Genomic DNA, 17,294 nt, shown 5'->3' with positions numbered 1-17,294 from the left:
TTCCTCTCCTCTGCTTCACAGAGAGAACACTCACCTAACATCTATATTCTTCTGCTGTCTCTCCTCCCTCCCTAGTAAAACATCTATATTGTATGTAACCTTGAAGACCCAAGCCCAGGTTCTTTTTTCCTTGGTGGGGTTTAACTGGCTCATCTCAGTGCAAGATAATCTATTCCTTCTCTGAATCTCCTGATGATACTCATATGACATTAATCACCCACTGCTTTCTATTATTCTATGAATGAGTCTACGGTCATCTTTTTGGTATTTGTATGTCTCCCTCCTCCTTAGACTATAGCTTCCTTGGGAGTGGAAATCAAATTTTTTTGTATCACATGATTATAGATCTAGAATAGGAAAGGATGTTAAAGGGAATCTAACTCAACTTCATCATTTTACAGATGAAGAAACTGAGGCCCACAGGGTTGATGTGATTTATCCAAGATCACACGAGCAGTAAACGGCACAAGTGTTTCCCTCGGTGCCTTGAAAATAGAAGGTCCTCAGTTAAATGACTGATTAACTTCTCTCGATTTAAGGGCTTAAAGTTCCTATATATTAGATTATTATATGTTATGCCCAGAGGATTTCTTTTCCTTTACTCTATCTCTGTGAATCAGAAAGAGAAAACACTTTTGTGCTAATTTGACTGCTGAGGGAAACTGAGACAGGAGCAGCTAACTAAATTTTGTAAAATTAATTTCCATCTTTATACCTCCATTTTAAAATTTTTTTATTATTTTATTTTTATTTTATCTTTATTTTTATTCATTTATTCTTTTTTTATTCTTCCTCTCCTTCACCTAGAGCCCTATGGCTCTACTTTCTTGTTATTGCCCTGGACAAGTAACTATTAATTGCTGCTAATTTCTCCTAGGATCGAATATTCTCTTCCAAATCTGCTTCTTCCTCCCCCCTTTGAGCAACCCTGATTCCTGCTCTACTGTGGCAGCATTTTCGGAACATTGGACACATGCCCCATCTGCAGAAAGTACTATCATGTGGTTTGCTCTCCCTTCTTCTATGCCTGTGAAGTGGAACCTCCAAAGTGCCTTTGGATTCTGTTCTACTAGTCAGCTGTGAAACACAGGATAAGACCTTTGCTTCTAACTGGAGTGGCTGTTCTATGCAGATTACCGAACTAAAACTCCACATCTGTCCTGCTGAATTATCATATGCTACAGGTACAGACTGTGTTGCATGAGCTACATCTTTTTCCTGTGTAGTATAAGTAGTGTAAGCATAGTGACAGGATCCTTTGGAAGTACAGGGGCCCTTCACAGGGAGGGGGGAAAAAACCAGGAGGCAGATCCTGAAACCGATTTATCCACAGTATAGTATGTGCCAGACTTTTTTTTAATTAAATTTTTTTAAATTAAGAAATTTTGATTTTTGCCTCCTTCCTCCCCCTCCCCCATCAATGGAAAAAAGAAGAAAAAAGGAAAAGCTAAGCTCTAGTAACAAATATACATAGGCAAATGAAATGAATTCCAGCATTACCATATCCAAAAAAATACATATTCTGTGCCCTAAATCCACCACCTCTCTGTCAGAAGGCAGGTAGCATGCTTTATCATCAGCCCTCCAGAATCATGATTGTGTTCCAGACTTCTTTTCATCAGAGCAGGGAAAGGGTAGAGTTAATGGTATTTAAAATCAACCTTCTTTTCTTGGCAGGAGTCTGATCTTACCAATGTCCCCCTAGAGCTACTTTTTAGTTGTAAATCTGACTCTGGACCTGTCTAAAATGATTTATGTTTAGGTACTAGGCCTGTTTTTAAGGTCTCTAACTGCGGTTTGTGGGCTGTATACAATTCTAGGGCTCTCAGCAGACAAAGAAAGGCAAAGCATTGGGTTGAAGTGGTATTCTGAACTGAGAGGACCCCCCCCCTTTTTTAGCATCTTTTTCAGCATGAGTAGATTTGTCTTAATCTAGTATCCCCAGGAAAAATTTCTAGGAGGTAAAATATAATGTAGAGGCATGCAGAAAAAACCAGACAAACCAAACTATATTTCTTTCACACCAAAGCTTAACTCGCACACTGTGAAATTTGGGGGCTGGGAATGATGCAGTTTGATACTCCGACGCTGGCATAGTAACTGCTTCATTCATGTGCTCCCTTTTGCTCTGATTGCTTATAATTATGGCTATATGATAAGCTGTCATTTCTGGAAGTTTCTCAAAAGATACTAAGCCCTGGAAAGAATGTTTTTGTTTTTAAAGAGGGAAAAAGCTTTCAGCCTACTTGAATGGGGTGCCTGTTGGGGGAGAACAGGGTGTCAAAACTGGAGACATCAGCAATATAACCACATGAGAAGTTTACCAAATTGACCAAGTTCACCCTATTTATTGTCACATTCTAATTCGGCTTCCAGCTTGGCATCCTGAGCATATTCTATATAATATAACCAGCCATCTCCTAACACGACTGAACAAGGACAATAACATCATAGAAAGAAGCAGACCCCTAAACATTAATGCATCCTTTGGATGGAGTCATGCAAATCTCAGCCACTCAAACACGCAAGAAGAATCTTCCAGCTTACCTGCGTGGGTCATGAACTTCCACCGAAAACTTCTTCTCTCTGAAGTACAGATTCTCTAACTGTCTCCATTGGAATATCTGAAGAGAAAACAACTTTCTTTAAATACAGTAGGAGTTCACAGCTGTAGTCTGGTCCACTGTTAACTTCTACTGTGCGCTGCTCTCTCATCCAAGTACAGTCTGTGTGTCCTGCTTCCTTATCCTCCGTTTCTGGCTTGAAACAGACAGGGACACATGGATCGCCAGCTTTAAAAAGGGGCACTCTGGGTGTGGATTTTCCTGCAGGTTTCTTAAAAGGAAGAACACAAGCTCTTTCCAATCCTTTCTCTTTGTTTAACTCTCTCAGACTGCTCTCAGCTTGCAGATTTTTACTCTGAGAGAGAGAGAGAGAGAGAGAGAGAGAGAGAGAGAGAGAACGAACTCGAGGACGGAGGAGAGAAAGAAAGAAAGAGAAAAGGATCTCTCAGAAGCAAGCAGTAGCCATCTGTGAGTAGTGCTGAACTGAGCTTCCTCCTCTCGGAGTGCTGAAATGGGAAAGCGTTCAAATTCCCCAGTCTCCCATTGGGACTCCACTTCCTGCCCACTAATGTGTACGAATCCCTGACTCGAACTGGTGCTTTGGAAACTCCTCTCCTCAGAAAGCCTCTCAGCAAAGGGCGGAGGCTGTTATGACCTTAATTCAGGGGAGGCAACATGAGATAACAATATGAGCCTGTCAAGCCCATTCTTCTCTCTGCAACACAAAGAAAATCAAGAATTCTGTTTCTCCAGCAACTTTCGGTGCAACCAGAGTTTTCCTTTAGCCCAGTTGAAGAGAGGGTAGAGAATGGGAAGTGGGGGCTTAAGCTGCTAGTAGAATACGCCCTGGCAAATATTTCTTAGGCTGCCTCTACTCCTTTTGAGCCAGATCTCCCCTTCGGTATGTGGTGGATAAATTATCTAAGAAATCTGATTTTAATGTTTGGAAACAATTAAGACTGCTTTCATTTAGTTCTAAGAATGGGATTTCCTTTCATCTGATGAAAGACATCATCATTTAACTCTTTTGGAAATGACAAAAGAGGTTAAAGTAAAATTTTAAAATTATATACATAATAGGTGGGTTTCTCAATACCTTAAGGGTTTGGCATTATCCTTACCAAAAAGGGAAAAGAAGGAAACAAAACACTTTTAATATCTTTTTTATGACCAGCCCTGGACATGCTGATTATTCTTTTCTAGCCTTTAATTTTCTCTATCCTCCCTTTGGTTCTTTATTTTACTCATTAAGCTAATGTATATCATGGGCTCACAGATCTGGAGCTGGAAGGGGCTTCAGTGGTCATCGAGTTCTTCCCCTCCTCAATTCCCTTACTCTACACATGAGGAAACTAAGGCTATGTTTCTATGTTCTCATCTCTCTTAAAGATCCTCTGCACACCCCCCCCACCCCCATCTACTGGTCTGCTATAGCCAAATCCAGCCTCAGACACTTACTAGCTGTGTGACCCTGGGCAAGTCACTTAACCCTATTTGTCTCAGTTTCCTTATCAGCAAAATGAGCTGGAGAAGGAAATGGCAAACCACTCCAATATCTTTGCCAATAAAACCCCCAAAATGGGGCCATGAAGAGTCAGATATGACTGATAAATGACTGAACAGCAGCATAGCCTGCTTGCCCACCCTAGCTATACTCCATTCAACTGCATTGTTCCATCTTCAGCCAAAGGTTTTTCTTCCTTGTATCAACTTTGTTAGGTCTCTCACGGTGTTTTCCATCCAGCTCCCACGATATACTATCTAGACCTAAGGAATGTTTGCTTAAGAGATGTTACCCTGAGTAAATCTGGAGAGGATTAAAAGATGCTTCCTACAGAGGCTACACTCATTTCTGATTGCTCTCTCATAAACAGTATCACCCGTTACAGTCCTCATATTTTTTTTTCAAAATTTTCTACCCTCCTTTTATAGCTTAGGATAAATTTCAACCCTAAACCTGAGGATCACTTCCATGTTTTAGGGAAGTGGGCAGAGGGGTGTCAGTCATGTGACAGGAGCAAATATCCTCTATTCGAGGAAAGGAATGACCCAAAGCCACAACAGCCGATACCTCCTGCAGCTGTTTCTTATTTGTCATTGATTCATTGCTGCTTTTGGTGTGTCTCTGCTCAGAGACCCAACACTAAGCATGGTTTCCAAGGGAGGATGTAACTGCGCATCACTCTGAAATTTCTCAATAAAAGCAGGCAAAGTTCCTCTCCTTCCTCCAAGAGGAAATATATTTGTAGCAATTCTACCTGCAGTTATCTCAAACACACCCAAGCTATGCTAATGGTTCCCTAATACTTCTCACAGCTTCCCCTCCCAAACCTATTTTAAAAAATAGCTGGCAAAGAGAATAAGAATTTTATTCATAACATCCTTTTTTTTTTAACATCTCAAGGTCAAATACCCTTGATATTTGTAACACACAGAATTTCTAACTAGTATTCAGATTTCTTTTCCGGAGAGGAGGGAGATGAAGGGCTGGGAGATTGTGGAGATAGGTTTAGGATTAAGGCCAAGGTTTTGTCGAGAGTGGGAGGGTAGATTCCATGTCTCTGTAGACCTCTCTTCTTGTACCCTCACTGGTCAGATAAAAGTCCAGATGCTTGGAATAGCTACAGTTGCTTCAGACACTCTTATTCTCAGTACAACAGACCTACATAGTTACACTGTGTTCCACCGGGAAGCCATGTGGTCTGGGAGGCTGTTTTCCCACATCATTAGGGTTCTTCTCCCAGCACGGAAGAGGAAGCAATGCCTGGTAGTGCAGAAATGCATAAGGGAATTCCAACTAGCTTTATCCAAGGCACTTGCTTCTTCTCCCTGTCTTCCTTTCTCCTCCCCTCCAACTGATAAAAGACCCCAAGGAGCTGAGTAATGTTTGTGGTGAGTTCCCTGGCAACTCCTCCCCCTTCGTCCCCCAGCCCCTTGCAAAACAAAACAAAAACCAAGCCTTTCCTCTAAATGCTCCCTACTGCTGCCTGGTGTAGAGAGTTACATGTCTGCCAGCCAGCACAAACAAAACCATCTGGACTCTGCCGAGGGTCTGTCTCCTTCGGCTGCTGCTGCTTCTCACAGGCTCGCTGACAGTGCTTCTACCCAGCAGGCCCCAGGGGGTGGGATGGGGGTGAGGGGAGAGGACTTTCTGTGCAAGGGAATGATTGCATGCTCTACGTTTTCTTCCAGGGAATGATTGCATGCTCTATGTTTTCTTCCTAGGAAATGAACTCTGGAGTCCTGGGCCCTGGTCTTCTCTTCCTAAGAAGCTGCTCTGTCCTCAGTTTTTTTTTTTAATATATGCTATATACTTGTCCTTCCTGGGTGCTGGCTCCCAACATGACTCAAAACTCCATTTTTTCTTGCAAAAGAGGCTTGAATTGAGTCAGAGCAGATAAGACTTCCCTACCATAGGCCAAAATATTGCTAGATATGCTGAAAAGGAAAGAGAAATTGTGAGTTGAGAAAGACAAAAGTATTGAGCACGTCAAAGGATTTTTGAAATCTTTCTCGAGGACTGGGTTTCTATAGTGGGGCATTAGAGGATACCAAGGCACCCAGAGGTGGGGTGGAATGCTGCCAACACAATTAAGAGCCCTATGCCCGGACTTGTATGAAGCTATATAGAGTGAAATAAGCAAAACATATAAAACAATATATTCATAGTGATTATAATAATGCAAATGAAAACAACACAGGAAACTCTTAAGTATAATGACTCATCCTGGCCCTGAAGAAAACATGAAAAGCATAGGTATTGAACTTTCAGCTTGGGGCCCCATTCAGCCTGTAAAACTCTCTAGTGCCAGCCTGAACCAGATTAAAATGTAATTGGAAAATGTTCAAAAAAAATAATACAATATAGATAATGCTAATTTATGGTTTTCTAAGCCAAATTGTGGTCCATAGGGGTCTGTTTCTATTTGAGTTTGATGTCACTGATGAAAAGCATCTTCCTCTTTTCAGGATAGAGGAAGTAAAATGTTGCATACACCATCAGCCTGGGTCACTGTGTTAGTTTTTTTGTTCAGTTGTTTCAGTCATGTCTGCCTCTTCATGACCCCATTTGGGGTGGGTTTTTTTTTTTTGTCAAAGATACTGGAATGGTTTACTGTTCCAGCTCATGAGGAAACTGAGGCAAACAAGATCAAGTGATTTGCCCAGGGTCACACAGATAGTAAGTGTGTGAGGTGGGATTTGAATTCAGTTCTTCCCACCTCCAGGTCTGCTTGTCTATCACTGCACCACCTCGCTGTGCCTTATGGATGGTTTTGCTTAATTGTTTTCCTTTGCTGTAAGGGAGGGCTCATTGGGTAGGGACAATATACCTAGAAGTGACTGGTGTAAAAAAAAAAAAACAAAAGGCATCAGCAACTTCTACTTTTGAAGTTGGCATGGTGCTGGCTAATCTGGGATAAAACCATAGTTTATTAGTTTGTTACAGAATATACATATAAATTGCATATTCTGCTTCCTTCTGTTTTCTCTGCCAAGGAGAATGACCCTTGGACTGTAATAGACAGGGAAAAATGGTTAATAAGGAATTGAAATCCAAGGTACATAAGGAGATAATGAATATTCTGATCTGCCCTAGATGAGTTCAAGTGACCAGATCCTAATAAACCACACCCCAGAGCTGCTGAATGTGATTGCTAAGCCAGCATTAGTGATCTCTGAAAGGTCATGGAGAATGGGAGCGATGCCACGGGGCTAGAGAAATGCAAACAATGTCCTGATTTTCAAACAAAGGAAGAAAGTGGCCTCTGCAATAGGCCCACGGGTTTGACTTAAGTTCCTGGCAAAACCCGAGTGCATTCTGGAATGCATTATTAAAAGGATTATTAGTGAGTATCTAAAAAAGGAAGCAGTGATAACAGAGAGACAACATGGCTTCATCAGGAACAGGTCATGCCAGACTAAACTCATTTCCTTTTTTGACAGTGTTACCAGATTGGTAGATTAGAGGAATGTTATTTACCTAGGCTTCAGCAAAGCATTTGAGAGTCTCTCCTGCTATCATTTTACACAAGATTGGGAGATGCTGGTGAAGCAATCATGCAGTACGGTGGATTCACATTTGGTGGAATGACCAGACTCAAAGATTTGTCATCAAAGTCAACTCAGAGGGAGGCCCCTGTCTGAGACCTCCAGGGATATGACTTGGCCTCATTCTGTTCAACATTTTTATCAATAACCTATTCAAGTTTTAAAATTGTTCAGAGTCCTTAATGGTGTGGACTATATCATGGACTGATGTTATCTTCTAAACAAGGTGTGAAATTCCTTTCACAGAGCTAACTTTTTAATAAATGATGAATTTCTTGCATGTGTTCTGGATACTAGTTGACATCACACCTTGATGTTGCTGGTATTGATTCACTACCAGTTCACATACTTTACCCTTGGGCTTCATCTTTAAAAATGATAGCTGGAAAAGCAAGTCAAGCAGCCCAAGAGCTGGGAGATCAGATGGAGAAAGGTCAGTTGGGCATATACAAAGTTGGTTCCCTAGAGGGAAGCCTACTCTCATACCCCTCCAGTGAACCATGAGAATTCACTAAAGATCCACAGGGCTCTATGGATGGTAGGAGGCAGAGGGAGCGGCTGGGCACTAAGGAGTTCCTGGATCAAACTGAAAGCTACAGGGATGAGTCAACAGAAGTGGAACAGTAGCTGTGGAGCCACAGAAGAATTCTTGGAGCAAATGGCAGCCAGAGCCAATGAGCAAGAAAGGATAGGGTCATGACATAAAAGAGCAAACCTGGACCTTGCCCTTCTTCAGCTGTGAGTTATATGAACCATGTAGGTCCTATTGAGCAGGGTTTGATACCCCACTGACATCAAATGTTCTCCAGTTGTGTGTGGCGGGTATCTGTCAAGGGTACTACTGTAGACCTTGGCAATTATATATGGCTTAGTGGAGATGGAACTCATCATACATGAGGGTTGCTTGATTCTCTAGGAACCCAAAACTCTTTTCCCTTTAAGAGAGGTTCTACCCACAGTAGCACTGTAGGACTAGAGAACTGCCATAGAAAGTGGGATTCACTGGCAGGGCAGATTGCCTGACTCCCTGGAAACCCAAAATATTGGATTAAAGACCTTATCAGTAAGGCAACAAAGAACCAGGACAGGACTATGCATACTCACTACAATAAGATGAAATTTTATAGAAATAAATATTAAATCCTGCACTTGGGATCAAAATATCAACTTTGAGATCGAATGTGACTTGACAGCCATTTTAATTTATCTGAAAAAAGACTGTTGTTGTTTTCAGTAGATTACACATTCAAGTCCGCTGGAACACCTCCAAAAGAGAAATAAAGTGGAGTTTCCAGGATGATGGAGAGTTGAATTCTATTCTGTTCTGGTTCATTCACATCTCTAGGATTGTGCTCCATTTTGTGTGCTTTGTTTTAAGAAGGAAAGTGACAAAGCTAGAGAATGTCTAGAGGAAACTAACCAGGATGGTGAGAAAACTAGAATCCATGCCAGAAATTAAAGGATCTAAAGTAAATAATAAATAATTGAAGGATCTGGAGAAAATAATACTTAGGGTGGAAATGAGCGCTGTTTTCAAATATCTAAATAAATATTACATGGAAAGAATAGCCTTCTGCTTGCCCACAAAGGGCAGAATGAGGAGCAATGGGTAGAAATTTCCCATTATTAGTGGTCTTCAAGGAGAGGGAAGGGAAGAGAAAGAAAGAGTAGATAATAGGCATTTATTAAGTACCTACTATGTGCCAGACAGTTTGCTAAGAGCTTTCAAATATGATCCTATTTGATCCTCGCATCAATCCTGTGAGGTAGAAGCTATTATTGTCCTCATTTTATATTTGAGAAAATTGAGGCAGAGATTAAGTGACTTGCCCGGGGTCACACAACTAGGAAGTATGTGAGGCAGGATTTGAACTCAAGTCTTGTCTTCCTAATTCCAGGCCCAACACTCTATCCACCATGCCACCTTGCTGGATGACCACTTGTTAAAGATATTGTAGAGATGATTCTCTTTTGGGTACAGGTTGTGAAGTCCCTTTGAATTCTGAGATTCCCTAGTTGATTAGAACAGTTTTAAGTCCTCCCCTTCAATGCCTATTCCCTGTATGTCTCTTAACACTTTAAACCTTGGGCTGCTAGAGTGAAAACCAACAGATTCCTCCCAGAACCTCCATTTGAAGTAGGACCCCAGGCCAGCCAAGTCTTCATACCTCTCCCATCTACACTACTGACTCTGGTCTTTCTCTATAATGCCATAGAAACCTCTTTGCCCTGAAAGGACACTCTACCTCTGTGGCCTGTACTTCTCACACTGGAAGTATTCTTTGCCTCTGCAGCCTCTTCCTCCTATTGGCTAGCTTCTCCCAGAATCTCCATTCGAAAGAGGACCCCCAGGCCAGCTATGTCTTCTTCCTCCTGAGGCTGTACCTCTGATGCTCTGGATTTCCTCTCCCATGCCTCCACTTGGAGACCTCCTTCAATCCTCCTTTTCAGCTCTTTTTTGTGTGGTCTTCCTCCCTTCGAATGGAAGCTCTTTGAAGGCAGGAGACCGTCTTCTGCTTGTGTTTGTACTCCCAGTGCTTAGCACACTTAATAAATGCTTGCCGACTTGTCTTGATTCTGTCTCCCTCACATAAGACGATTTGGTTTTACAGATAGAATGAGAATGTGAGGACACATGTATATTATTCCCTCTGCTATTACTGACATGATTGCCTAACCTCAGGCCAGTTAGATAGCATCTCTGTGTCTCGGATAATAACCTTCCTCCTAGATAAAGAACATAAGGTGCTTTGAGATCTTCAGATGAAAGACTCACTAGAAATACACCTGATCATTATTAGCTGTGTAAGACAAGGTGACTGGGTTAGTCCTATTAGGATTCTATGTACTTTTTTCCCCTCTGGATAATCATGTATGAAAAGCTAATTAGAAGCTATGAAACACTGTCCTTTCAATAATCAAATAGTTTATTAATTATTACCTATATAAAATAATCCTAGGTTAATACCATTCATCTGAGATTCTGAAGAAAAAGATTTGCAAAAGTTTTCTCTTTGAACTTTTGGATACCTTTTCAAGAAGGGTCAGTGATAAATGTTTTCTTCTCCTTTAACAGATGGGGAAATGAGGCATCGAAAAGTTAAGTCCTCTGACTAAGGCCGCCCAGAAACTCAGTGGTAGAAACAGAAACAGAACTAAGGGACACCTGGTACATTACGCTAACCCTCTGACCATGTTTCCTTTCTACATGAGACTATGAATTAATGGCAATTTGCGTGTGGTTCACTTTAAAAGTGGAAAGATTTTGAGAAAGAGGAAAAAGTGACTGAAAAATAAGAAATGTCTCAACAAGCCCTTTTTTCCTCGCAATGATTTTTCTTTCTTATTTTTTCCCCCTAAATGATAAAAGAGAAATGATTCTTGCTGTCACTAGTGCTTTGACTTTTTCTAGGCTTTCTATGGTGTAGTGGATAGAGGGCTAGACCTGGGGCCAGGAAGACTCCTCTTCCTGAGTTCAAATCTGGCTTCAAACACTAGCTGTGTGGCCCAGGGCAAGTCACTTAACCCTGTTTGCCTCAGTTTCCTCATTTGTAAAATGAGCTGGAAAAGGAAATAGCAAGCCAGCCCAACATTTTTTTGCCAAGAAAATCCCATATGGGGCCACAAAGAGCTGTACACAACTGAAAAATGACTGAACAACAAAGCTTTCTATATAGCACCTCATCCTTCTGCATCCCTCAATAGATAGCAATGTAGTAGATAGAGCAATGAACCTGGAGTCACGAAGTCCTGAGTGCAAATTCAGATTTAGACACTTCTGAGTTGTGTAACCCTGGTCAAATCACTTACTCTGATACCATTAATACAATAGTTGCTTCATCGACAAAATGGGGATGATAATAGCACCCATCTCCTAGGGTTGTTGTGAGGATTTGATGACATGTTTATAAAGCATTATGAAAACTTTAAAACACCATATAAATGATGGTGATTATATAATAAAACCTTTACAAGCTCCATTTGGAAGTTTGCACTAAAAAGCAATGTTAAATCTACTGTGGTGAAAGTCCTGCATGCTGTTTGACTTCGGGAATGGTCTTGGGATCTGGGTTCTAATTTGCCACTGATTCTCATTGGAATCTGAGGCCCATAACCTACTTTTTGAGCCTCAGTATCTTAATTTATATAATAAGAGGTGAGAATAACAATATATATCAAAAGGAATATTAACATATCAAAAGGAATATTAAAAAGAGAAGCTAATAAAAAATCACCTTTGAGAAGCTTGCCAAAACAGAATATAAATGCTTAAAAGAACAGGATCCCAATAATATATTTTTATTTTTGTGTTGAAACCCAAATTTTGTAGACAACTAATGTTCAGCACTAAAAAGAAGTAATTTACTGTGCTTTGTGTGATGAAACTATAGTGGCAGTGGCAGACGGGCCTGATCTCATTAACTGTCATCATCCACGCATATTTATGAAGACCTCTGCCAGCACGTCCCTTTAAAGGGAATACGGTCACCAACTGGAGGGTGTCAGGGCAATGGTGATAAGGGTACAGAGTCTAGAGGCTTGGGGAAATTCTGATTCTCTTCTTGACTACTACTGAGTCACCAGTAGTGACAATATTTATCTCCACGTGAATTATTTCTTTCACTAGACCAAATAGTCCTCACACATAGGGAAGAATCAATAAGTGGTAAGGTGACAGGCATATCTTCAAAACACTTCAAAAACATAAACAAAAAATTGGGGGGCGGTTAACTTCATATTGCAGAAAGCAGCAGTACAGTACTACATTTAGATATCGGTGAGGACATCTGGCTTATTGTGACATAGGAATGAGTCTAGATTCTGCCAGCTCTTGTCGGCCTTCCCAAACTAGAAAGGCTTTGAGTATGGGCTTGATAACACACTGAATATTTATTTTTCCTAGGAGAGCCTAGCTAAATTTGGAAGGCCTCACAACCAGGGGAAGAGATGAACTTTTCAGGCCTGAGTGATTCAATAAAGACTGTCTCTTTGGGTACAGAGTGAGTAACAATCTGAACCCAGAGAGGTAGCATTTACTCCAAAGAAATCACAGACCCTTGAAGTAACACAGTATAATGGAATCAATGTTGAATTTAGAACCAGACAGCTTGACTACAAACCACCTGTCTGACCTTGGACAAGTAAGTGATTTGGACCTCTCTGTGCCTTAGTATCCTCATCTCTCAAATGAAAAGGTTGGACTAGGTCACCTCTGTGTTCTCTTCCAGCTCTAAATCAATGATCTTGTGACTCTGAACACTGAAGGGGAAGGAAGGTGGGTGTCTAGGAAGGTGCACATATATATAGGCAATAGGGCTCATGGGCTAGTTATGTAAATGCAGTGAGAGTAAAAGGTAGATGACTAGAGTATTGCAATAATACCAATGAAATACCAAAGAAACAAACAAAACAGACAAAGACTTTCAACATGTTGGGTAGATCCATCCTCTTTGGAAGATGGATGGAAATACAAAGGCAAGAACCATGCAGGATAATAAGGTGGGGAAGGATCTGAGTCTGCCATAGTTGAGGAAGGATATGTATCACTGAGCTCACGGATGGTTGGAATTATCCACAAAGGAAGAAAAAAAATCACCTTTCTTATTGAAATATCTTTAAAGAATCATCAAACTTTAGAGTTGCAGGAAGAGACCTTGGAGATCAGATTAGGGGCAGCCAAGTGGCATAGTGGGTAAGAGTGCTGGACTTGGAGTCAGGAAGACCTGGATTCAAAACCTGCCTTACTCTATTGTACGGCTCTGTCTCTTTCAGCCTAGTTGTTTCACCTGTAAATCAGGGACAACAGTGGCACCTACCTCACAGAGTTGTTGCAACCAATTAAATGGGAAAAGATGTACAACACGTTGCAAACCTCAAAAATACTATATAAGTGCTAGCTACTAACTTGTTTATTTTGTAGGAAAAAAAAATAAAGACAAAAACAGAGGCCCAGAAGGTTAAGTGACTTGTCTTTGGTTATGTAGCTAAGCAGTAGAAGAGATGAAGAAGAAGATGGACTTCCAGTCTAAGCAACTCTTTGTCACTTTCACGCCGCTTTAAAGAGTGCGAGAAGGAAAATTTGAAATATGCTTTAGGACCTCCAGAATTTTATGATTAAATTAAGAATTAATAAAATTAATTAAGATTAAATTAAGCAACCTTGGTATTTAAAAAACTTAATGGACCTCTAGGCATCAGGCAAATTCCTTTGTCATACTAAAAAGGATTAAGCTCATTATTTGTACATAGCTTGAGATAAAAACGAAGCATACAACAAAAAAAGCAGATGATATGATTTTTGTCTCATTTAGTTCCAGATCTAAAGGTAGAGTTACTTTTAATTAACTTCTGAGCATACTGGTAATTCTTCAGTCAATGAATTCATTAAAAAGGAATGACCACACAAGATGGGAGAGAGGTGAAGCGGTTTGCACAGCGTAACACAAGTGGTGAGAGGCAATGTTGAAACTTGAATTTGGATTTTGTGATTCTAACACCACGTTTCTCTAACTCTTTCTTTCTTTCCTTCCCTCCATTCCTTCCTTTTTTTCTCTTTATTTCTTTCTCTCAACGATTATTTAATGAATGCCTACCAACATGCTTGATGTTACAGGGGGTACATGGTCTACCACCAAGGAGACTATTATTTAATTGAGGAGAGAAGCCATTTATGCCTAATGGTAAGCAGTCATGTAAGAATTAGCTCCAATGGGATGATGATTCGTACTTGTCTTTCTAACATTCTCATAGAGGCACTATGTCTGACTTCTTCCTGTTTGCGAGAAGCCTCATTCTCCTTATTTCAATCAGTCCCCTACTTGTAATTGCTTAGCTTCCTTTTCCCATTCTTTCCTTCCTATCCTTGCGCTTACAGCAATGTGGAAATAAAAGCAGTAGATGTCCAGGTCTCAGATTAGCCCAAGGCTTGTGATTACACAACTGTATGGCACTATATACAATTCTGTACTTAGCAAATATTTCTGATGATGCTGGAGAGCAGACCGTTTGGATGAATTATGGTTTGCTTTCTTCAGGGCCAATCCAAGGCAGGCAGAGGCCTACAATGGACTTCTCTTTGCTTTTGAACTCTGTGAGTTTCTATATTTTTTTCCTCTTTGGATTTGTTCAGTCTCTGTTTGATCAAACCAACTCTTGGTTCGCTGAAATTTCTAACTAGACCAATCACCTTTTCCAAATAAGAAATCTTCAAATCAAATATGTCAACTATGAATCATGAAAACTTGGTTTTTTTGGTTGCTAATAAGATTATTAGTCTTGTCCCTCAAAACCAGCCATATAAAGGGGTTCCAATGTATCTACTTTCTTCTTAGATGGCCAGATACTATTCAAGGAAAACAATGTTTAATTTCTGTTCTCAGCCAGACCTCCTAATGGAATCAAGATGTTTCTGAGACTGATTCCCTAACCTTTTAGACAGCATGACACTCCCAATTGATTTGGTTAATTCAGTGACAGATGCACGGAGCACCAGGCCTTGTGACCTTTTAATGGATGGCATCTTTTAACCCATCAGAGCCCTTTCAGTTTCCTGTGTTTAGGTCTTAACTGTGTGAAAGGAGAAAGAGAGAGGGGTGGTGAGTGGGGGGAAGTACTAACCAAGTGCTTAGCAGTCCCATAGAGAAACAGGCTTTTTTATTTTTCCCCATAGGCTTTATATCCCCCCCTTTTTCTTTTCAGAGAGCCTCGATATATTATTTTTCTGTGTGTACTTTGGCTTATACCCCAGAAAGACTTCATCTAAAAGTTTTGGCAAATCGGAATGCTTTAGAGGGAAGCCGAAACTGTTTTTCTGCCTCCTTAGCATAGCTTTATTCCTTTCCCCATGTGTGCCTCATAGGGATTTATGAGATTTAGTGGCCTAATGACAGGGATTTTAGCCTACGAGTCAGAAGACCTGCTTTCTGGTCCTTGTTTTCTCAGGAAAAACCCTGAGATTTTGTGGCAAACAACTTAATTTCTCTGTGCCCAAGTTAAAAAAAAATTGTGAGGCTATTTATACTTGCTATTACTTATCTCATAGGAGTGTTTCAAAAGGGAACTGGACAATCTAGTGAAGGGGTAACTGTGGACCACTCCTTGTTGAACTATGACAAGGACCCTAAAACAAATGAGGGGTTTGATGTCTTATCTCCCTTTTAGCTCTGACAGAATATGATTTTTTTTTTTTTTTTGCACAGGGGAAGGCAGGGCAATTGGGGTTAAGTGACTTGCCCAAGGTCACACAGCTAGTAAGTGTCTGAGGCCGGATTTGAACTCAGGTCCTCCTGACTCCAGGGCCGGTGCTCTACTCACTGTGCCACCTAGCTGCCCCCAGAACATGATCTTAATATTTTTCTAGGTGCAAGATGCATTAAGGTAGTATACTTAGCTTCTCTTTGCAAGGGCTATTTTATTTTAAGGGAAACAAACTAGACTACCTGAAAGGTCAAGCAAGGTCTTTTTTTTGGAACAGAGAACACCAAAGCTCTGCCATTCCTGGAAAATTGAATAATAGTCTGCAAGAAGGTCAAAGACTGAAGGAAAAATTTCCAAGTACACACATATTTAGAGAAGTACTTTTCTGGAAGCAAAGAACTGGCTACAAAGTGGGAATCCAGTGATTGGGGAAAATTGAACAAACTGTGGTGTATGTATGGATGCAAAGGAACTTTGCTATATGGAGAAAAGAGGGAAGAAACTTGGGAAGAGTTGCAGGTTACACACAAGTCACTGACATGGAGTGAAACAAGGAGAACAAAGAGGACAATTTGACATAAGGATTTCAATGACGTCAAGAAAAACAACTCTGAAAAACAACACAACTCTGATTGATGTAATGACCTAAAGAGATTCCAAAGACCGGTGGCAAAGCATGTTTCCTTCCTTCCAACAGAAGGATGTATGAATGAGGTATGTGTTGACACGGGCAATGCATTGATTTGTTTTGCTTTACTTCATTTTTTTTTTTATGGCAAGGAAGGGTTCTATGCAGGGGTGGTATAGTGCATAGAGCATCTGGAGTCAGTAAGACCCTGAGTAGTTCAAATCCAACCTCAGACACTTACTAACTGTGTGATTCTGGGAAAGTCACTTAACCCTGTTTGTTCCTCATCTGTCACAGGAGCTGGAGAAGGAAATGACAAACCACTCCAATATCTTTGCCAAGAAAACCCCAAACAGGATCACAGAGAGTCAGACACAACTGAAACAACTCAACAACACCAGAGTTCTACAGATAGGCAGCATGGCCGAAGGAAGAGACGGCAATGTAAATTAAAAAAAAAAAAAAGATCAGTAAACCATTTTTTTAAAATGAAAAGGACCTCCTCCCAGACATCTATTCTCTTTGGATCAGAAGGTGTCTGATGCTGTTGAAAAGTTTGACAAAACATAAGACTGGTTTGTACAGTTCTCTCAACAGAGGACACACTCATACCACAAACCCTGCTGCTTTGTGCAGCATCCTGATCCTAAACAGCGCTATCTGAATGAAGAAGAAAAAACATTCAAAAGGCCTTAGCAAATTTACTTAACCTTTAAGAGCATGTACTTCTATGGGAAAAATTGCCCGCCACCAGGCAGCTTGTTTGCAGCGTTAAACTGTTCAATGTTTACGAATTAGTCCGTACTCCTGTGGGTTCTGGCCAGAAAGGCTGCTTCCTTGTAAAACTGAGTGCTGGA

At 40.7% G+C, this 17,294-nt stretch overlaps 1 protein-coding gene across 1 annotated transcript in view; it reads right to left on the bottom strand.

Moving 5' to 3' along the window:
- FRMD4A (FERM domain containing 4A) overlaps positions 1–17,294 on the bottom strand; it is a 292,241-nt gene that overhangs the window by 67,866 nt on the left and 207,081 nt on the right. The window contains exon 12 of the mRNA XM_036761667.1: positions 2,548–2,624. Within this exon, the coding sequence (XP_036617562.1) occupies positions 2,548–2,624 (77 nt within the window). The remainder of the gene's footprint in view (positions 1–2,547; positions 2,625–17,294) is intronic.

Source organism: Trichosurus vulpecula, chromosome 5, assembly GCF_011100635.1.
Source record: "Trichosurus vulpecula isolate mTriVul1 chromosome 5, mTriVul1.pri, whole genome shotgun sequence".
NCBI classification, from domain to species: domain Eukaryota; kingdom Metazoa; phylum Chordata; class Mammalia; order Diprotodontia; family Phalangeridae; genus Trichosurus; species Trichosurus vulpecula.
Note: the sequence above shows the minus strand (reverse complement) of the source record. Positions and strands in the feature narration are given on the sequence as shown.